The following is a 24456-nucleotide window of genomic DNA, read 5'->3' as shown; positions in this document are numbered from 1 at the left end:
ACCTGATACATATACTGCCATTTTCAGTGATATTGTTCTATATTTTTTATATTTTTTATAAAAACAATATTAAGTTAAAATAATATTTTGTCTACCAGTTCCCCAATAAACAGTGTTTTTTTGTGATCCTTTTCACTATTTATTCAGATATATGTAATATTATATATGGTTATAATATACATAGTTTATATATGTATCTATACATACAATAATATACATAGTTACAGTAATCATGATGGCTTTAAATATTTCATGTCTTCAATAATTTTAGTTTGTAAATATAATTTGTATTAATGCATATTTTGTACTTGTTTTAATGACAACATGATACTTTTAGTTGACACACCATAGTTTATTGTACTACACCCTCTTGTTGGGCATTTAAAATGTTTTGACTTTTGCATTTTTATAAGGAATGTTGCTATATATATCTTCATAATACTGTTTTTATTCATTTGTATTCTTTGGTACTTAATGCTCTTTTGAAAATATGCTAACAATAATTAATAAACTTACTTAATATGTGTTTTCATTTTCTAGGCAGCTAGAAATTATGACACCAGTATTTAAACCTTACCTTTGTGGTTAGATCTTTCAATTATGTTATTTCAGTATTATAGACCATTAATAGATTGTCTTTGGTCCAATGAGTATCCATTTTTTTCTGATAATTAATTTCTTTCAACAAGTTTAATCATTTCTATCTTAAAATTGCATTCATTTTATGATACCCATGTCTCCTATCACTTGTTATCAACACTTTCTTTTTCATACAGGTGCGCACACACACATGCACATGTGCACACACACACTATATACCTTATATAGGAGACACAGTACAAACAGTAAAAGTTGCACTGCTGAAACTGATTTCTTATCTAGCAGATCCTTACCGTGCATTAAATTAGAATATTTCTTTGTCAACTGATTTTAGAAAAATTTTTTATTCTATCTGGCATAGGGATATTATTGTGCAAAGTTTCAATGTGAAGGTTATAAAATTGACCAGCATGAAAAATTGAGAGCTAGCTACATAGTGTTTTCTGGTGATAAAGTTTTAGGATTAGGAAGGATGGACCAGGGAAATTTTTGTAACTATTAAATATACCATAGGATTGTTTCCTGAAAAGTACTACACAAATTGTATGCTTTTGGTAAAATGTGTATAAATCTGTTTCTTTTTTTCTTTCTTGTTAAAGGGATTATTTTATATACATGGGTCATTTATTTCAAATACCCATTTGAAGGCTACTGTTTGTTGAAATAAATTTACGGCATGTGCTTAGGCAAACAGGGAATAACAGAATTAAGTTGCATTTTTAAAAGCTATTTCATTTGAAAATGATTGAAGCAGAAATACGCTGCTTTAATTCAGGATTGTGACATATCTTTGGCATTTACTAAAGAAATGTCATTATAGAACTATAAACTAGCCTTGCATTTTTAATAAAGCTGAAATGTCTCTGCATTTTTGCTTCGTTCCTTTATATAACTCCCTTAAGTCAATGGCCTATTTAAAAAGGGTGAATGACTTATTTGCTTACATTTTTTAAATGCCTGTTAGAAATATATCTATTTGGGTGAAGTAAAACTAGTATAGCTTATATTATAGTTTTGTTTTATTCACTTTAAAAAGTTTATTGATATTATTGGGCTTGTTGTAACTGCTTTAAGTACATTTAATCTCATAGTTTATCTTTTTTAGGTTTTCCTTCCAAGTAATATTTAGTATGTTGACCCATGAATGAGTGAAATGTCCGTGACTTACTTTATGTTAAGATGTTTATTAAATTTATTTAGCGTCTTTCATGTCCCATTAAATCGAGGCCTATATGATCATGTGCTTTAAAACTGTCCTGCCAGATCGCTTGATCTTGGTTAATGTTAGTCATTTATAGAAGATATGAGATGGTGCTTCTTGAGTTTGCATTACAGGATATATACTACACACATGCCTGCACACACACAATAATGTGAAGCTTGTGGACCTGTGATAAATGGATAACTAAATACCTGAATATGAGCTTCCATGGCTGCTTAGTCTAAAATTTAATATACAAAAGCTATCCATGTATGATTGTGATTAAATCTGTTTACAGTATCTCTTATGACTCACATTCCAGGAAAAAAGGAGCTCTTTTATATTTCTTTTTTTTTACAGGAGTCAGTAAAAACCACAGAACCTCTATATTTATATTTGAGTCTGCATCAAATCTTTTACATTGGAAGAATTTCTTCCAAAGAGGGGTGGGGAGGAACAACAGAACCTATCCGGAGTGCATTCTGTTTTAGGCTAAATTTCAGAGAACAGCCCTTAACACCCTAGAATTAAGCATCTGCTCTGTAAGATTAATGGGACTCTATAGTTTGCATTTGTTGCTTCAATTTGCTAAAAAGAATTACAATTAAAATTACAATTTAAATTAAAATACAATTTTAGGAAGCAGCACAGACTATTTTAGATAAATAAAATATCCTCACCTTTCATGTATAGTTTTCAGTTAATTTCCATAATGGCTTTTAAAATGCTGTAAGTCTGTCTTGCAAACTTTGCTGAAAGTCTCTCTTTGTTTAGAAATTAAAAAATATTTGAAAAAGAGTCTTTTGATTGAATGTTGCCACTGGTTCAATTTCAGCTTCTGTGTAACAGAAGCTATTTAGAACACTACCTTGGAATGATCAGTTAATAAGGTACAAAAAAAAAATGTATTGACCATCTCTCATACCACCAGAAACCATGTGAACCATATCCAGGTGCGGGAACTTTTGGACAATTAAGGAATTCTATAGTGAGGCACAAGGGAGGAGTAATACAGGCAATCTCCAGATATGCTTTATACTTTTTTTCTTTTTTTAGATAGAATAAAGAGAGGCTGAAAACTTTTCAGCCAGGCCATCTCTCTTGATACTTTATAATTTCTAGTTGATTGTGATAATAAAATAATTAAAATAATCTCTAGCCCAGAGAGGAAAGGCATCCATACTTTTGGCAGAATCTCAGACAATGAACAAACCTCAAATCCAGTGTACTTTCTACTATAGTCCCTTACTAAGCTTCAAAAAGAACAAAAAGAGCTCTGATTATTTTCCTTTTATGAATATAATACTAGTAATAGTTGAAAGAAGTAGTAGTAGTATCAGAAGTAGACATAGCATTTGTAAAGATATTCAACATGTTTAGTCATTAGGGAAATGTATATAAAAACCACAATGAGAGACCATTTCAAAAACTACTAAGATGACAACAATTTTTAAAAAAACAGAAAGGAACAGATATTGTAAAGGATATAGAGAGATTTAGAACTCTTTCACATTACTGGTGGGAATGTAAGATAGTACACCAGCTGTAGAAAACAGTTTGGTGGTTTCTTAAAAAATTAAACATGGAATTATCATATCATATGGCCCAGCAGTTCTACTTCTAGGTAAATGCATATACCCAAAAAATGGAAAACAAGGACTGAAATAGATATTTGTATGAGGCATTACTCAAAATAGCTAAAAGGTGGAAACAAGCCAATTATCCATCAACTGATGAATAAGTAAATGTAGTATATATATATATACAATGGCATGTTATTCAATCATAAAAAGGAATGATCTTTAGATACATACTATAACATAGATGGACCTTGAAAACATTATGCTAAGTGAAATAAGCTAGTAACAAAGGACAGCTACTGTTTGATTTCATGTATATGAAATATTTAAAACAGGCAAATTCATAGAGACAGAAAAAGCTTAGAGGTTACCAGTAGCTGGGTTGAAGGAGAATGGGGAGTTGTTGCTTAATGTGCACAGAATTTCTGTTCGGGGTTTGGACAATCTTTGGAAATGGTGTTGATGGTTGCACAACATTGTGAAACTAATGAATCCTATTTGTCCAATTACAAATGTTAAAATAGAAATGTTTATATTATATTTTACCCCAATAAAAAAGGGAGTAGAAGTAGTAGTTGTAGTAGTAATAGTGTAATAATAGCATTTAACATTTAATTTCTTACTATTCAGCAGACATTATTCTAAGTTATTTTTATGTCTTAACTGTATCTGTTTATCCATAAAAAGTTAATAGTAATAAATGAAAGGCAAGAAAATTGTATTTTGATTCTTGGAGTCTTAATTTACAGCCATCTTGTGTTTCATTGCCATCCATTCCTCCAAAAGCACTCGCAATTTAAAATTTGTATTGTATTTTTTTTTAAGTTCATTTCTAGTTTTTATTTCCAAATCATTGTTGGTACTTTCTACTTCAGAGGTTTTTGTTGTGCTGAAGGGAAAAATTGTTACTGTACTTATTGAAGAAAATTTGTTTTACTATAGTTTCACAAGTCAAATGTAAGAAACTGTATTTGTTGCATCAGTTATCTATTAATCAGTAATGACCCTGAAGGCTATATCCCTAGACACTAGTACAGTGTCTGGTGTTGGTAGGCACCAAGCAAATAGTTCTTGTATGTATGGTTAAAAAACACATTAATAAACTTACAAATTTATATAGAGAGTGTGCAATAATTTAGAAATTAGTAAACATGTAAACTATCATTTATGACAATTTAATATAAAAATAATAACATATATGGTTGAATTTCTACCATGCATATTTATAATTTAAACAATTTTAAGAAAGAAGAGACTAACAGACTCTCTTAGGATAAAGACTAATACAAAGTCCAACAACCATAGACATTGTTCAAATCATATCTATAGAAGAATGTGAAAAGTTTTAAAATAGAACTTTTACAGCTATTGCTCATTATTCTTTCACCTCTTTCCCCTGGATTTAGGCTGCCTGTGGCAGGGCTGAAGCCCTGAGTGTAAGGCGCACTCTTTCATAATATGCACTAAGATAAAGTTGGTGTGATCAGAAAAGATAACACTCGTGAGAAGTATTTTCAAAATTATTATTGAAGAAGAATGTGAATTCTCCCTCTTGGAACTTTAATTTTGAATTTTGATATTTTCCTTTATGTGAAAAAAAGAGGAAATACTAACAGACCTGCCCTTGGGGAAGCTCCAGCACAACCGTGAAAGCCAGCCTTCTGTGCCTGTTACGAAGTTCACTCACATACACGGATTTTCCTCCCAGCATTATTGCATTGAGATTTTAATATGGACATACAGAAAAAGATTACCAAATATCAGAGAAACGTTTCGAATGAGAAAGTTACTGACTTAAATAAATAAAAAGGGACTTTGAAGAAACAGGCATCATGAAGTAGAAGTACCCTTGTCCCCCCAGAAAAAAAAAGCTATAATCAATAAATTCAAACAGAAAAGAGAAGGAATGGAATGCAGGTGACCCTTGAACAACACAGGATTGAATTGTGTGGATCCACTTATATGTATATTTTTTTCAATAAATATACAGTTGGCCCTTTGTGTCTCTGTTTTTCGCATCCGTGGATTTAACCATCCAAGGATGGAAATGGTGTTTTTCTTGGTGGTTGGGAATTCACGGATGCCGAGGGCCACCTGCGCTCTTTGTTCTTGACCATTTTTACATAAGGGGTTTGAGCGTCTCTGGCCTTCGGTCTCCTCGTAGGGAGTCCTAGACTAATCCCCCACAGATACTGAGGGACAACAGTTAAGTTTCAGGGGTCAGGAGTTATATATGGATTTTTGACTGCATAGGGGCAGTGCCCCACCCCCTGCATTGTTCAAGGGTCAACTATAACTGCAACAAAATCCCCACTTTGTAAAAGGGACAATGATGAAATACACAGAGATGACTTGTCCAAAGCACATGCCAAGTATTTGGGGGCAAGGATTCTATGTTGCAAACATGGGAAAATTTGTTTAGTTTGCTGCTCTCCCAGTCCATGTGATTCTGTTCTGCTATTGTTGATAAAGGTGTTTTCTTTCTGGAGTACAGTGATTTTTCTTATTTTCTTAAAGATAAAAAATAACAGTTAAAACCAGAAATAATAGATTATCTGCACTAGACATGACTATGCAGACTGCTTCCCTTAAAAAAGTTTTAAATCAGAACAACTTTGAAAGACATAGATTTGTTTTTAATTATTGGGTATCAGGGTAAGTTTATATTTAAAGGAGGCTTGTATGTAAATAGCATTCTAAATTTAAGAAAATACCTTATTTGTCCTTAGTAACTAAAAGAAAAATCTGTGTGAATAATAAGATAAGAAAATGGTTCCAGAACAAGTATCTGGCTCATCTATATTGAATATATTGAAGCTACAAAGATCAAATTTTCTTAGATAATACATTTCAAAATCCAAGTGTCTACTTCATGATAACTGGCTGATGGTTCTGTGTGTTTTTTAACTAGTACTTGGGAATAAAAGTAAATACATGAACTCTGTACTTTAACGTTAGCTATAACATAATATTGAGTGTTTTCATTGATTCATTTTTTTGAATATGTGGTAAAGTACAATATTTTGGGGCAAATGAATTCTACCAGCTGTTTTCCTTGTTGATAGATTATAGATCTCAGAGTGTAATCACAGTCCATTTATCGTTCCTTGCAGCATCAGAGGCTCCTTGAAGTACTAGATACAGAGAAGGACCTGTTAAAAGAAAAAATAAAGGAAGCTTTGACTCAGCAATCTCAAGAACAGAAGGTAAAACTCTAAGTTTGCTCAGAGAGTGGGAAGAATGTGTTCTGTTACTTCAGATAATATACTTAGTGTCTATCTTATTTACAGGAAATATTAGAAAGATGTTTGGAGGAAGAAAGGCAAAGAAATAAAGAGATCTTAGCATCTGCTGCAAAGGTATTTCCACCTGAAAAGTTTACTCTGTAGTTTAATTCTATTTTTTTGTTCTATTTGTTGTTATGTTTACCTCCACCTCAGAGCCTAAACTGAATATTTTTGTTCTCATATGAAAATTGTATTTATCACTTATTTGCCTGGTATAAACTCATCTGTAATAATGGGTTTCTTTGTAAGTGGAATTAAAAAAACTGAGTTAATTAATGGTGCAACCAATCTAACTCTGTAAAATATTCTATGAAAACAAAAAAAAATGTTTTTTCCTTATTTTTTCTCTTAAACTTTTAGGATATCACCATTCATATTCTCTTTAAACTCACATTATACAAGATTTTGATGATGTTGCAATGTTTTGCATTTAGATTATTAATTGTTAAAAGAATTTTTAAAAACATATCTATGGACGCTAATTTCCACTTGGTATTTGATAAGTATCATACAAGCGATAATACCGGGTCTGGCAGAAGTGAGGCCTGCCTGAGTGGTTGGTAGGCGAATAATATGTGCATAATAATTTATAGTTTTAATTTAAACATTTCACCTAAAATGTCAGATTGTGTGCTTGAGTGTGATGTTGTTATGTTACAGAATTACATGTTTATGATTTTGTAATAAAAGTTTTTGTAATAAAAAGGGACATTATTTATGCCAGACCCTGTATGTGTGAGTGAACACATGCATGTATTTATGTGTATATACAATATAAAAGTATATTTATGTGTATACATATTTAATGAGTGATCAAGATATGTAATTTTTAAAGCCAACTTTGAAAGAGTTCATCGGAATGATTCATAGATATATATCAACAAATTCATATAAAATACTAACTTTTGAGATTTGGATTTAACTTTAGTAAACAAATACTGAAAGTCTCTTATATGTAAATAAACATGCCAGGTAGAATTTCAAAGTTGACTGTGATTTTCTCTTTTTCTTAAAGAACTTACAGTCAGGTAAGAAAATGTTATTTATGTACCAATAAGGCAAGGAGCAATGCATTAAATTAGTATGAGTGTACAGATAATATTTCCATGTCAGAGGAGTTTTTAACAATAAATTACTTTTGAAATGAGTCTTGAAGGATGGCTTACATTCTAACTTATAACCTTGAATTTCATTCCATAGGTAAGGGTAGACACATTGACATTTTTTGAATATTAGTGTGACCTAATGGTGATTGACATTAACTTTTGAGAAACGGGAGACAACAAAGGAAAGAGACAGATAAGGAATTAACTGAGTGCATCAGAAGTGTAGGTAAGATATAGTGAGTGGCAGAAATAGAGTAGTAGAAATAGCTTGGAATGGAAATATATAGACAAATTCTAGAAATAGTTAGAAGATGGGATCAACATATATGTTTGGTCTGGATGATATAGGAGGTGACCAATTTGTGAACTCTCTGAGCATTGATTCAACAGCAACATGAAAACTAATGCTATCTCTATGGTATGGAGTTTGAGGTGCCTGTGATATGCACAGTGGCAAAGTCAAGTAGACAACTAAATCTATCTGACATTTAGAATTCAGGAGAAAGGAATGACCTGAAGATACTAATGGTTTTTGTTTTTCAGCAGATAGATGGTAATAGGTAGCCCTGGAAATATTGTCGTGTACACAGGAGAGTGTAAAGTAACAAGTGGTTCAATGTCTGAGCCCTGAAAGAACAACAAAATTTAAAATCCAGAGAAAGGAAGAGGTTATAAAAAACTGAAAAGACTCAGCCAGATCTGTAGGAGAAATGCAAGCTGCATGCTGTCATGCAAACCAAGAAAAGAGAGGCATTCAAGAAAACAGAAATAGACAACTATGTAGAATGTTGCTTTGAAGTTAACAAAAATAAGGGCTAAAACAACAAAAAAATATCATTTGGATTAAAGAAACTGGAAGGTATTGGTGAGCCTACCGAGAGTAGTTTAAGAATGGTGGAGTAACATAGAAGTTTTGAAAATGGTAACTGTCATCTTCTATAATTCTTGTCAAATTGGTCATGAACTAGAAGCCGTAGAAAAAGTGGTAACTCTCTAGGGATTAAGGGTGGGAGGTCCGTGGACTTTACTGCATACCAAAGTGGGATGGTTTCCTTGAGGAAAATTCTTGTGCAGTTGTTTGAGCAGCAACTGAAGTAGGCACTTTTTTTTCATGGAAATCCATTTTACTGAATAGGGTTACATAGGCTTTAATATTTGACAGTCATGTTTTCCAAAATAAGTAGAGTGAGCCCAGCACATTAAGAAAAAATGCTGAGAATTTTTGTTGCTTTTGGTAAATTTTGAGCTTCAAAGCAAAAATTAGAATTTTGGAAAATTTGTATTTGCTTTCATTCAATGTTTTCTAAGTGAAAAAATGTTTTGTTTTCTTTAAAATCATGCACAAGTAAAGAATTTATTCAAAGTGCAAGAAAGACTGTAAGAGTACAAAAATTTCATTGATGTGATTTGGTTTTCCTTATTGCAACCAGCTTTTAAGAACTACCTCGTATTAAGTTTTGGTGTGGAATCATCAAGAATATCTACAATAATCTCAGCCTGTCTACTAAATATTCCTCCCATCTCTACTACATATCTCTGTGAGATGGGTTTTTTTCTTTTTAATATACTTCAACCAAATAATATCATGATGGGTTTAATACAGAAGGCAGATATAAACATCTAGATGTCTTAAATCAGATATGAAGGAGGTTTAGAAACATTCTTTTCACTTTTTAATTTTGGAAAATAGTTATTTTTTATAAAATATAATGTTTGTTAATATATGGTGCCTTTAATGTTACTAGTTTTAAATGAACTAATCAATAAATAATTTTGTCTTGGTTTAAATTCCTAATATGGTGAATCTTAATATGTAAAACAAACAAAAACAATAGCTCTTTGAAGTCTTCAGTAATTTTTAAGAACCTAAAGGGATCCCAAGACCAAATCGCTCAACAACTAACTGTTACTTTAAGCTAAGGTTTGGTTTCTTTTAAGTTTATAAATGGCATGGAAATCAGCTGATCATTTGTATAATAAAGAAATCACTGATTTTATTTTGCAGCAATTATTAAATATGCATAAAAACGTCAGAACTAACCCTGTAGAATCAAAGTTTTGTGTTTTTTAGGTTAGCGCAAGTCTCTTATTCAAAGAATTATTGTGTAGTCATCCTTTCAGTTTGTTTTGTTTCGGTCATTATTTGTTCTGAAGCTGGAGAAAGAAGCAGTGACAGATGAAGTTTTAAAAGCCGTAGAAGAAGAAAGAAAAAAATGGGAAAAAGCTCATGCTGAGGAACAGGAATTCTGGAAGGCTGAACTTGCAAAAGATCAAGAAAAAGTATCTCAGGCAATTCAAAAAGCCTTACAAGAACAAAGAAAAATTAGTCAGGTTGGTAAAATTAATTCTTTGTGAATTTTTTCTTATTTTTCTCAAAATGCAGTATTCTTGCTATTATTTTATCTTAAAATCAACTTAGTAGATATATCAATATTTAATTATGTTGCCTTTGGTGTTAATATTTTAAGTAATTTTTAATATCTATAGTTTTATTTTATCATTCTTATAATCTTATAATCTTACCTTTATCTGTATTCACAATACAAATTTATGTTTAGTCATTGCCAATACATTAAGCCTCCTGTTTAAAGTATTTGGTGTTTTTCCACAAACAACACACATACACATACAATCAAAAAAAAATAATATATATGTAGAAAACAATTTGATTTGATTAATTTATGTCTGATTTGTATATCTATCTAGCTGTAATTCATAGTAATAATTAATAGAACCTCACAAATAATTCCTATGGTCTCATAAAAGATATATACATATCAACAAATATGGCCTACATAAAATATAACTTGATTACTTGTATGAACAATTAAAAACTTTATTTTATTTTTTATAATTGAATTTGCATGGTTTTATTTTACTTTTATTTAGTCTTTCCTTTATATAGGCAAAAGATATCTAAATGAACATTTCCTTAAACAAGTATAAAAAGCAAAAAAAAAATTACATAACATCCATAGAAGTCTTTTCTTTTACAAAATCAAACTGTTACATTACTACCATTGTTCATTCAACTACATATGATAAACTTATCTAAAATGACTATCTTTTTGACATGATACTATCCATAGAAAACACCAATGATTCCACCAAGAAACTACTAGAACTGATAAATAAGTTCAGCAAAGTAGCAGGATACAAAATTAACATCCAGAAATTAGTTGCATTTTTATATGCCAGTAATGTACTAATAGAAAGGGAAGTGAAGGAAACAATCCCATTCACAATTGCTACAAAAAGAATAAAACACCGTGGAATAAACCTAACCAAGGATGTAAAAGACCTGTACTTGGAAAATTATGAGACACCGAAGAAAGAACAGAAGAAGATACAAAAAAGTGGAAATAGATACCATGTTCATGGGTAGAAAGAATTAACATAATTAAAATGCCATACTACCCAAAGCAATCTATAGATTCAATACAATTCCTATCAAGATTCCAATGATGTGTTTCACAGAACTAGAACAAATATTTCAAAAATTTACATGAACCCATGCAAGGCCCTGCATAGCAACAGTGATCCTGAAAAAGGACGAAGGAATCATGCACCTAATATGAAACTATACTTTAAGGCTGTAGTAATCAAAACAGCATGGTACTGGCATAAAACAAACACGTAGATCAATGGAACAGGATAAAGAGCCCAGAAGTAAGCCACACCTTTATAGTCAATTAATATTTGATAGAGGAGGCAAGCACATACAATGGCTAAAGATAGTTTATTCAATAAATGGTGTTGGGAAAATTGGACAGATATTTGCAGAAAAATGAAACTAGACCACCTTCTTATGCTACACACAAGAATAAGTTCAAAATGGATCAAAGACTTAAATGTTAGACTCGAAACCATAAAAATCATAGAAGAGAACAGAGGCAGCAAAACCTTGGACATTATTTGTAGCAGTATTTTATCAGATATATCTTCCCAGGCAAGAGAAACAAAATGAAAAATAAACAAATGGGACTACATAAAACTAAAAAGTTTTTGCACAGCAAAGGAAATCATCAACAAAATAAAAAGACAACCCACAGAATGGGAGAACATACTTGCTGATACATTTGATAAGGGGTTAATATCCAAAATTTATAAAGAACTTACAAAACTCAACACCAAAAAAAGCAAAAAACAAACAACCCAAATAAAAAATGGACAAAGGACCTGAACAGACATTTTTCCAAAGAGGACATAAAGATGGCCAGTAGACATGTAGACATATGAAAAGATGCTAAACATCACTAATATCAGAGAAATGCAAATTAAGACCACAGTGAGATACCATCTCACACCTGTCAGAATGGCTATCATCAATAAATCAAAAAACAAGTGCTGGCAACAAGTGGAGAAAGGGGAATACTTTTGCACTGTTTGTGGGAATGCAGACTGGTGCAGCCACTGTGGAAAGCAGTGTGGAGGTACCTCAAAAAATTGAAAATGGATCTGCCTTTTGACCGAGCTATCCCACTACTGGAAATATATCTGAAGGAACCCAAAACAGTAAATCGAAAGAACATAAGCCACCTCTATTTTCATTGCATTATTATTTACAATCACCAAGATATGGAAGCAGCCCACGTTTCTATCGATAGATGAGTGGATAAAACAACTATAGGACATTTATACAATGGAATTATACTGGGCATAAAAAAGAAGAAAATGTTACCCTTTGCGACACTGGATGGACCTGGAGAACATTGTGCTAAGTGAAGTAAGCCAGTAGAGAAAGACACAAATATCATATGATTTCACTCATATGTGGAATCTAATGAACAACCTGAACTAACAAGGAAACTGGAGACAGACTCGTAGATGGGGAGCAGGATGACAGCTGGGGGCGAGGTCAGGTTACGGGGAGGAGGGATTGAGCGGGAAGGAAAAAGGACTCATGGACATGGACAAGAGTGTGGTGATTGTTGGGGCAAGAGGGGTCTAAGGGGAAAAAATACAATAAAGATAAAAAAACAATGCAGAAAATAGTCATGGAGATATAAAATACAGCACATGGAATATAGCCAATAGTAGTATAATTTGAAATATCAGGGGGGATCCGTTTGTAAAGGATAGGAGTATCTAGCCACTGTGCTATATACCTGAAACTAATACAGAATAATACTAAATGTAACCTGTATTCAAAACAATTAATTTTTTAAAAAGAAGAATTAAATCACCTGACTAGTTTGGAGGATGGGGGGTTAAAAAGGGACTAAATAATAATGGAAAAATACAATAAAGAGTAAATAAAAAATAAAATAAAATGGCTAACTTTTGAGAACATACAATCTAGATAATTTTACTGAAGCCCTAAAAAAACGCAGTGCTTCTAATATCCAGGATAATTGTTATACATTTTTAAAAGTTATCACTTAAGTTTATTATTAAAAACACAGTTACCCATTTATTGTAAAAAATTAAACATATCTGTAAGCATTTATGATAAGAGAACAGTAGTATAATAACAGATCTTATCTCTTTCTAGTACATTTTTTCCATTAAAGTTATGATTACTTTCTAATTCTTTCTGTAACCTATTATTAGTATCAACAAATATATATTGAGCACTTATTGTATATAAAATGCTTAATTGCCTGTCAGTTTAGTTGATTGGCATTCTATGCCAGGAAGGTCAAGATCATTTGTTAAGTCCTGATTTGGGAGAGTTTGCTTGAACTTTTTTTGTGACCACAGACCACTCCTTTAACCTCACGTGGATGGGGGCTAGTAATCACTATTAAATTGGGCAAGATAGCATGAGTAAATCAGCACCTATTTATCACCTAAACAGAATAATACATATCTTAAAGAACATTTTGCCAATATTTCTTAAAGCATTTTTGTCTCTAAGAAACACTACAATATATGACATACTTTAAAGTTTGTTTTTCTAGTTTCAGAGTATTGCTAAGATAATCCAATCATGTCATGCATAAGAACATTTTGTTTGTTTTGGTTACAAATGATATATTTTGGGGGAGAAAGGGATAGGAACAGAAAATAAGACGAGAAGAACAGAGAGAGACAAAGGGGAGAGCATTGATTGTTTTGTGGCTGGCAGAGTTGAACCGAGAATGCCTAGCAAAGTTTTTCTGTTAGTTTTAAATTTTAATGACAATATTTCTTGGTGAAAAGTACACATGGTTGTTTGGGGCTTCAGCTTTGAAAAGGCAGTGCTAAGTTAAGGACTTGCTTGAGCATGTCTAAATGAAATAGCCATAGGTGGCCATGGTCTTTAAAACCCTCTTCTACCTAGCTTGTTTTTAGGTTTTGTTCTCACCCTTGGACCAGTGAGGGCTGGAACTTGGTATGCCTTTCACATACCAAATCCTTTCAGGATCAACGTAGACGATAAAGCCCTACCCTTCAGTCAGATTCGTTACTGTAAGGCAGCCAGAAGTTCATGCCCGCCTCCCACACGTACCCCGGCTTTCCTCCCTGTGACTGATATGCCTAAAATAGGGTCAGGGCTTCAGGGCACATCATTATGTCAAGTTTAATTAAGCTCGTCTTCATGCCTTGACTGAAGGCTTTTGCTAATATATTTAAAAAGAAAAACTAAACCAGAGCACAGAATTTCATGAATCTCTCATCTTCAGGAAACTGCAAATTTTGTTTTCTTCATGCTTGGAAAAAAATGATCCTCAATCTTAGTGTTGATAAAATTCTACCTGATATAAGATGGGTTATCAGAAAAAATTAATATTATAATAAATAGGTAGATAGGTTGATAGAAAGAATATGCTTATTATAGAATAAATCACAATAGGCGTATTTTTAGATTTGTTCTAAGTATGATCTTTTCTAGAGGGACACTTTTGATAGGAAATTCCTGTCAGCCCCCAAGTATGGAAAACACTGCATTAACATTTTAATACTGGCTTTTTAGGGGATTGCCAATGTACGGTCATTTATAGACATCATTCATTATCACATTAATTCCCTAGAAAAAGCAATAAAGTATTACAGACTGCTCTGTAAAAATCCCATGAAGTTAACTGAATAGCACAAATTAACTAAATTGCAGGACCAGAAATATAATTTGTAAATATACTTTACCCATGGGCTGCTAGTGATGGGAATCTGAAATCCTGCCTCTTAAACTAGTTCATAACTTTGAGAATTTTAACTGAGTTTCAGAATTATAATTAACATCCTTGCTACTCCTTTCAGATAAATACCTGGACTATTAGACATTATAAAATTTGACAGAATGTTACCATCACATATCAATAAGGAAAATAATAACAGTTCTTTATGTTCCAGTTCTATTTACTTGGCTTTATTCTAAACAAGTAATTTAGGCTGCTAGCTAAAAAGCTGTTTTATAGAATTTTTCTTCAGTTCTGGCTGCAGAAAATAGAATGATAGTAGTTGTGGTGGGGGCGGGGGTGGAGGTAGCCTTGGCAATAATCATAACAATGTCGGCTATCATTATTTCTAAGTACTGGACACTTTCTAAGTGTTTTTACATGTTTGATATCATTTAATCCTCACAACAACCTTATGAGGCAGAAACTATTATTATCCCCATTTTTACAGTAGTTAAAGCTTAGGAAGATTATGTAACTTGCTCAAGGCTGTAATAACTTTCTGGAAGAAGCCACAGTCCAGATCCAAAATCAGGCAGCCATACTCAAGAGGACTTGCAACTTGCCACCACACTATTCTCCCAATGTTCTCGTCTTAGAATAAAGTACAAATTCAGCTTATTAATTATTTAATGTATCATTTCAATAGGAAATAATTGAAGGAGTAATTTTCATTTCTTTATTCATTCAGTGGCATCTACTAAGCATCTACCATGTGTTGGCAGTGTTGGAAGTTTTGGCATATAGCATCTAACAAGATAGAGAAGGTCCCTAGTCACTCATGGAGCTTATATTCAAGATAAAAACAAACAAAAAAAAAAACCTCTAATAAATAAGGTAATTTCATATAGTGATATAGGCTGTGAAGAAAAAAATTCAGGGTTTTGTGTTTAGCAGAGAATGAGTGGTAGGGGATTTCTTGAGATAAGGAAGTTAGGAAAGAAGCCAGACTCAAAAAATGTGCATGGTGCATGATTCTATTTACATGAAAAATTCCGGAGAAGGCAAAATTAATTTGAAAGGACAGAAATCAGTGTTTGGGAACAGTGAGGAAGGCTTTTTGAAGGTATAAGTGATATAAATGGACTAACTGGTACTGGAAAAAATGCAATAAAGATTAAATTTTTAAAAATCATACAGTAAAAATTGTAAACTAATGTTAATTTTCCATAAATGTCCATATCATTGGCCCAGTCCTTCCCAACCTCTATACTCACTTTGAAATCAATTAGAAGTTCGTATACTTCTTTTTATTAAAATTTTTATTTATTTATTTTTAGAGAGAGGTGAAGGGAGGGAGAGAGGGAGAGAAACATCAGTGTGTGGTTGCCTCTCGCACACCCCCTACAGGGGACCTGGCCCGCAACCCAGGCCTGTGCCCTGACTGGGAATCAAATGGCAACCCTTTGGCTCGCAGGTTGGCGCTTAGTCCAGTGAGCCACACCAGCCAGGGCTGAAGTTCGTATACTTCTCTAGGAAGCAGCTGATTCTGCTCATATTCTTCCTAGAAGATCCCAAGGTCTTTCCTTTCTTCATGGCCATGCATTTTAACGTACTGGACCTGCTCCAGATGTTGCTCAGGGTCCCTCCCAGCCATGAGCTATGGGCTGTCAGCCACCTCTTGGGGCTGCGGCCTTGGGAATTTTGCCTCCGCTCTCCCCGCCCCGGCCCTGGTGCTCACTGTTTCTCTCTCACCCATTTTGGCAGCAAACTAATTCTAGCATCACTTCTGAAAATAACAGAAATTCCTCTTTCAACTTAGAAGTTTATATAATATTCAAAGTATATGAGGAATTAGTAGCAAGGTTGTCATAAGTAGTATTTTGTAATTATATTTCAAGCAGTGGATTTTAGATACATTTATATGTACCTATATGTGCATATCAGTCACACTTGCATGCTTCTTTCTAAATAACTATAGTTATTACTAATTAAAAGGATAAATTAAAACCCCATTCAAACTACTCTCCTTGTTAAGTCTCTTAAATCCACTGTATTTTTCATCCAGGATTATTCTTTATTTTAGCAATAAAAGATTTATTACCTGTCTTAAAGAAAAAAGAAAACAAAAAAAAAAATCAGTGTTTGCCTGGGAAGAGTGGGGAAGACTTTTTTAATGTGATGGAAATGTTTCAGTTATAATTGTGACGGTGATTACATTTGACAAAACTTACCAAATTATTTCATGGTGATGAATTTTACTATATGTATGTAATATTTTCGTAGCTGTTTTTAAAACAAATTCCTTCCAGAATAAATTATTAGATTGGTGGTGATTTCAGTTGGTGACTTCCTTTACTATGGTGAGGAAGAGTTGAGTTTCATGGGTATAAAAACCCAATTTGTTCACATTAGAGGTTCCTGTTCTTAATCCTAGATAGAGGAAATGTTGGGCAGCCAGGTAGAAATACGATTCTGGAGTTGAGGTGACCTGTCAGCACTGAAGATTGGGATTGACAGGAGTATAGATGGTATTTAAAGCCAAATAAATTCAAAAGAAAAATCATCTGAACATGACTCTACATGACATTCTTTTATGAGATGTGCCCATCTTCTACTTAGAAAAAAATATGGTCACTTCAGATTAACTGTGCGAGTGGAAATAGCCTCACTCTTACAATTGTATTTCAGATGAAATTGTGAAGGTATCAAAGTCATTGGTGCTTTCTGTGCCACACTACTCTCCCGGATCGAGAGGCCAGGGCTTCATCTGCATTCTCTAGGAAGCCCGGCGTCACCAGGATAAACAGAGTTGCTGCCACTTCAGCCGGTCTCCTGCCTAGTTTCACAGGCCAGCATTCACTGTGTCCTCTAGTTCTTTGGCAGCCAGTTGGGATCCATAGAGCCCAAAGAGCTACTTTCCAGGAAACTACAAACTGCCTGTGCACTGATGAAAGGGACTGGTTTAGAAAAGCCTGGAAGCTGTTTTTTTTTTAAGTCTAGGATCTAGGTCACTTCACAATACTCAAATATTTCTTTAGTAAAAAGAATTCTGAAAATAAAACTTGGAATTAACAACAATTAGCATCTTTGGCCATGAAGTCACACTAGAAATTAGGAAAGGGTAGAGTATGGCAAAGCAAAAAACAATCAGTGTAAATTTAAGCAACTAAAATGACTCTGGAGAAGCAAGGAAAATAAAACAGCTCCTGCTTTAGAATTTATCTTTAGATTTTCTCTGTGTTAATAGTGTCATTAACTAAGAAGATAAACATTAAACTCTGATAGAAAACACAATAGCGAAGTATGTGGCACTTGTTTCTTCAAATTTATTTCAGGGATGATTTGGTTTATTCTTGGTCATAAATTAAGGCTAAGTCATAATGTTGACTAGAGATTTGTACATTTTTTCTGAGACATTAGTAACTAGAAAGTTTGACTCTGACTTATTTGATTTTATTAAACTAATTCTGTGTGCCTTGAAAATCTTTGTTAAAGAAGGGGAAGTACATTTGTTACTGACACCAACATGGGCAATAAGAAGAGAGCCATTAATTTTGCTGTTCTAGCAAAGTCCTGTAAAAGGACTCCAGTGCATACAGACACTGGAACTATTCCTGACGTTGAAACCTCTTCATAATAGTTTTTCACCACAGCCACTGTAATTTGGGGTTATGTGTTTCCCAAAAGCCACAGACATTACAATCAGTGGTTAAATTTTCTTTAAGAAATTTAGTATTGCCACCTGACCCTTCTTTTAAAAAAGGAAATAGCATTTCTATTTTAGCTTAGAAGGCCAGATAGTTTCACAAAACTGAAATAACTTTTCTGTATTGACTTATTTAGTTTTAATTCAGTGGTTTGTTTTAAAATTTGTACTTACAAAATTTTGATAGTAACCTAGCTAATTGTAGGTAAAATCTCAATTACATTTTAATTATGAAACTATTGTTATCTAGGGACAGGTGAACAAATAGTACATCAACTTACCTTTTCATGTCTTGAAACTTTTTCCTTCTGTCCAGAGAACTGTAATTTCTCTAACTCTTCCTCTCTCATCCCCATTTTCATACATTTTTAATCATTAAAACCTTCCCATTTTACTTGTTAAATAATCCTTAAACATACACACTTCCTTCCGACTGGCTATCATTTTCTTAATTATGGTTCTTATTGCTTTCCTTGACCTCCTATTGCCTTGTTTGCTTCTGATTTTCTCCTCTTTCTATTTGAAATAAAAAATGTCATTCCCCAGCTATAAACTCTTCAGTGCTGCCCTGTAGCCCGTAGGATAAAATTCAAACTACTTCGCGTGAACCAAGAACCCGGCTCCCACCTCTCTGTCTCATCTTCTATTCTGCTTCCAGTTTCACACTTTTCGTACCAAACTGCTGGTACACGTAGCAGCCATGCTGCTGTAGGGGACTGGACCTTTCATCACACTGCGCCTAGGATGCCGTCGCTTTCGTAACTTGAAAAACGCACTTTTACTTAGTAAGTAAGCATTTTCTAATCCAGAAAATTTATGTTCCACGTCTCAGGTTAAATCAGATGTTCTTTTTCCTGTGGCATTCAGTATATAAGTATACCGCTGCCTAGCCATATTATGTTAAAAAGGATCTGTTTGTGTCTTCTCCACTAGATTATCAGCACCTTGAAAGTAGGAACTGAGTCTGGAACAAACCACAATAGATTATAAAATGATGCAGGGCCAGCACTGTTTTAATGAGACAGATTAATCTCTTAAAAGTAGACTTGATCTTTAACAACACAGTTTGGCTCTTATACAGTTCTAGTTGTTTTGAAATGGAACATTGTAACAAGAGTTGGGTCACCAGAAAATAGTGCTTTGTGTTATGATTCCTTCACAAAAAGTATTCATCAAATATTTTGTAGGCTGCCCAACTGAGATGATGATTATTACTGTTTTTTAATGAAACACTTAGAAAGTAATCTGGGAGAAAGAAGGATACTGCTAGCTTCAGAACAATGTTAGCTTCGAACAGCTAGCGTAGGTCTTCTGTAGGGTGGAAGTTTGAGGTTACAGTAAGTAGTACACTGTCTACTGAAAGAGCACTTTCACTCCTGTGTGCCATGTTTTGAGAGAAACATTCCCAAATCAGGATGGGACTCTCTGAGACATTTATTGGTACCTACACTTTTCCCAAACTGACACTTTTTACCTCTTAACCATGTGGTTTTAAATAGTTGATGAGGGACAGATGAGAAAAAGTAGGTGAAAATTTTTAGTTCAATACAATGTGAAAGTATCAAATTACAAATTACCTAGCAAGGAGTCTATCATTTCTATCCAGGGTTGTGGAGCGTGGGGTGGGTGAGAGACTGAAGACTGTGTGCGCCGAGAATACAAGCTCTGCTCTCGTTCCCTTGCCGTAAGGGCCTCCGTTCCTCTGTGATTGCAAGTGCACGGCAGGAGCAGCCCCCGCAGACTTATACACAGTCACTAACATTCTAAAAATCTACCATTCTTGTAACTGTTGAACATTCTCTTTCAGGAATAATTACTGTAAGATCACTTTAAAATACATTTAAAATATTGCCACTTTTTAAACATAAAACATTAGTTAAAAAGCTTGACTGCTTTAAATCTCAGAGTATCCCTGCCTCTCAAAATTGTTCTGAGGATTAAATAAAAATACACAACACCAAAAATTACTGATTATATACTTTTATTTTAATACTTTTTATATTTTACTTTACTGTGTCTTTCACACAGATCTCTGTTAGTTGATAGAATCTTTCATTGTAAGTACCATTAACTAGTTTATAATCCAGCATAAATTTATTTAACTTACTTAGCTTCATGCCCGGAACGTAACATGTATTGTTGTTGCCGAGATGCCCACTGCTGTTGTTGATACTATTATTATGACCTTTTTAACCACTTTGTAATTTTAACGCCCATCGTAGCGCCATGCATGGTAAGCACTGAGTGAATGGGTGGTTACTGTGATTTCCTAAAGCTGTGGTTTCCGCCCTGCACCTGGGTGCCCTGGGATGCTGCAGTGAACACACAAGGGTGCTGTAGGGCCCTTTAAATACGAGAGGGCAATACAGAGATACCACAGATCTCATGGGAACCAGACAAACTACTATCTTGTCCATTCTAATTTGTCTTATATTTCTTTCTACGCTATCATATCTTAGTGAATCTGGGTTTGGCTTAGGGATGGCTGTGATAAAAAAAAACAAATACCATGCAAATGTCAGTGTGGAACAGGAAATGAGATTGTTATTGTTCAGTCTTATGCCAGGATTTAAGAAGTTGTGCAATGCCGAGTGTGGACAAAATTCATGAATAAGTAACTGTGGTTGAGGATGAAATCAAAGTATTTTTCTTTCAATTTTTGTGTATCTTAAATAGCTGCTATGTTATAACCCAATTAATTAATTAATGGAACAGTTAGATATTTCTTTTGGCTTAGAGGGCATCATGGAAAAATTGCTCGGGCAGCAGTGAAGCCATGAACTGAGGAAGTTTGGGAAGCTTTAACCGAGCGTGTACCCACTTTCTCGGGTGCTCTGCGGACTCAAGAAATATAAGATACAGTTCCTGTCCTTGGGCAGATTTTCTTTGAATTGGGGAAACAAATCACTCATTTTCTGATGGTGATTTATGCATCTGCACTCTGTACCAGATAACACATTAGAGTTCTACTCATAAAGAGTATGAACTATGATAAATATAATCCCTGACTTCAAAGGGATCTCAGCTTGGTAAAATGGACAAGTAAAGCAGTTACACAGTTCTGAGTTATGGAATGCTTTAAGAGATAAATGCAGACTACTCTTTGAGCAGGTATAAGTGGTAGTAGATCCATGCACACTGTGAGGAAATGTAGAAGATCTGGAACATTTCAGAGAAGGCTTCCAGAGATGATGATGCTTAAGCTGAATTGTGTGGGAGGAGGAGTAGGCTTTCTTATCAGAAGAGAAGGATAAGGGGAAATCACTCCAAGCTGAGAGACCATGGACCTGCTCTCTCAGGGAACTGCAGGGAACTGCAAGTTGAATACTTACTGTGTGCTTGACAAAACGGCAGTTTCCACAGAGGCTACAAACATGAGTGAGACTTTGCCATTCAGGATCTTACAATGAACTGGGGAATATGTCAGACCCATAAACTGTCCTCCTGTGGGATAAAATGAGATAGGACAGAGCACCCCTGGTTGAGGCATTTGAAAACACAAAGGAGGGATGCATAGTGGGTAGTGGGTATCGATATGACAGAAATTGAAAATGTTTCTTGGGAAAGTAGTATAAAACACAGATTGAATTTATACACTTAAACAGATTACAAGAACTTTGAGCTTAAATATTCAAACCCATCTTTATTACTACCAGAAACAGAATGCCACTGAAGACTTCAGTGGCACAAGAGTGACAAGAACTAATTATCCTTTATGTAACATTACCTTGGAAGCCTTAAATGTGATGAGTCGGAAGTTAATAATACTCCCTGGAAGCTGCTAGAATACTTGACATGCAAAAAGTGGGCAGCCTAGTCCAAGTGTTGGCAGTTAAAATGAGGAAGAAAAGACAACCATCTTGGAGGGGAAAATACTGAACCTGGTGACTGCAAACAGGATATCAAATCAAACAAGTGTCTGAGACATGAAATTTCAGCCACTGATAAAATTGATATAACCTTGTGTCTGGGGCAAAGAACCAATAATTGATCTTTTTCAGTGTGATTCCATTAATAGTGAGTAAACAAAATACATTTTAATAAACTAGGAAGATTTAAGTCCTTTGAGTTCTTTAGGTTTATCATTTATTGCTAATAATTTTATTTTCAATTAATAAATATTCATTGTATTTATGTTACATATATGGAAAGCAGAATATTTAAGTATTTTTGGACTTCCTCTGTTTTCACAGTGTTATAGTGTCATACATTTATTCATGCAAGTGTGGTTGACGACCATTATATCCCAGAGATATATTAATATATCTGTTTCACAAGTTTCCTTCTAAGTTGCTTTACCACACCCCTACATATTCGTACTGAATCCTTTCTACAGTGATAGCATTGTTTCTATCCACAACAAAGTATCGTGTGACAGTAGAAAAAATGTTAGATGGTAAATCAAACAAATGTGTCATCATGTAGAATTTAAAAATTAAATAATATTTTGTAGACCTTATTTAAAGAGGGAAAAAAATCTTTAATTTGTAAATCTCTTTTTTGAGTAAGGAAAAAGACAAGAGACTGTGAAAATACTACCAGTTAAAATTTTAAGAAAGCCAAAGATAATTTCTAGAAACAAAATATATAATATTGGAATGTCAAATTTAATAAGTAGAACTTCTTTTTCTACCCATTACAACATAAACTATGTGGGACTAATTCTTTCGCACACACACACAAAACCATAAAAGCTGTACAATGTATGTAAAACAGCTTTATGAAGGCATTGTAAAGCAATAAATGCAGATGGGATTGGAAGTATTTCAGTATGGGAGAAAATAAAAATGTTCAAGGTAAACTTTACAATCAGGCTTTGAAAAGCATTTTCTACTTGGCAGCATGTAGAATTAAAATTCAAGCAGAAAACATCAGTCTTATAAAGTTTATGAAGCAGAAGTCCAGGCCTTGCCAAGAAGCAGATTTTCAGAACAAATTCTAGAACAACAAAAATTAGTGTTCAGATATCCACCCACTTCACAAGACAGTGGCCAAATCCTGAGTTGAATATGCAGAGGGAAGACTCCTAAAATTCATCAACAAGAAAGTTGGGAGGCTGGAGAGCGGACCAGACTCTTTGAGGGAAGTGAAGTTGGAGGCTAAGTCCTGCCAAGGTGGGCGGCCTTTGGTAAAACAAGGACTTTCGTTTGAGAACCCCAAAGTGCTTTATTCTTCAGAATAAAGGCTACAACCTAAATGTAAGAGCGCTATACAAAAGAACATGTAAAATGGCCAAAAGCACGTGAAAAGATATTCAATATCATTATTCTTCCAGAGAGTGTGAATTAAAACCAAGCAAGATACCTATAAATCTCTGCCTGGGATAGGAGTTTGATTAAAGGGACTGACAATACTAAGTGTTGATGATGATGTGGAGCAACTGGATCTCTCATCTGTTCTTGGAGGGAGTGTAAATCTGTTTACCCATTTTAAAAACTGTATGGAAGTATCTACTAATTGGCTCAACACATATACTCTGATACCCCCTATTTCTACAATTATGTATACAGGCATACCTTGGAGATACCACAAGTTCACTTATAGACCACCACAATAAAGCAAATAGTGCAATAATGTGAGTCAAACAAATTTGTTTGTTTCCTAGTACTTATAAAAGTTATGTTTATGCTATATAATGCTATAGCATTATATATTTAATGCTATTGCATATATAATAGCATTATATTTAAAAACAATGCACATACTTTAAAAATACTTTTTTGCTAAAATATATTAACCATCAGCTGTGCCTTCAGTGAGCTGTAATAATTTTGCTAGTGAAGGGTTTTGCCTTGATGTTGATGAAAATGCAGTATCTGTGAAGCAAAGGTGAAGGACAATAAAGCAAGGTATGCCTGTACAAGCAATAGAAGTTAATGCTTATGTCCACTGAAAGATATGTAAAGGAAAGATGAAGGATGTTTTATTCATAA

At 33.8% G+C, this 24456-nt stretch overlaps 1 protein-coding gene across 4 annotated transcripts in view; it reads left to right on the top strand.

The window, feature by feature from the left end:
- Window positions 1-24456, top strand: part of CCDC91 (coiled-coil domain containing 91) — a 289909-nt gene that overhangs the window by 204397 nt on the left and 61056 nt on the right. For all 4 annotated transcript variants that reach the window (XM_054591295.1, XM_054591292.1, XM_054591294.1 and 1 more), the window contains 3 exons: window positions 6495-6587; window positions 6672-6740; window positions 9929-10105. In XM_054591295.1, the coding sequence (XP_054447270.1) occupies window positions 6495-6587; window positions 6672-6740; window positions 9929-10105 (339 nt within the window). The remainder of the gene's footprint in view (window positions 1-6494; window positions 6588-6671; window positions 6741-9928; window positions 10106-24456) is intronic.

This window comes from Pteronotus mesoamericanus, unplaced genomic scaffold, assembly GCF_021234165.1.
Source record: "Pteronotus mesoamericanus isolate MK-2021 breed Mesoamerican mustached bat unplaced genomic scaffold, CSHL_Meso_final scaffold_21, whole genome shotgun sequence".
Classification (NCBI taxonomy): Eukaryota; Metazoa; Chordata; class Mammalia; order Chiroptera; family Mormoopidae; genus Pteronotus; species Pteronotus mesoamericanus.
The sequence above is the reverse complement of the archived record's forward strand: the minus strand, read 5'-3'. Positions and strand labels throughout refer to the sequence as shown.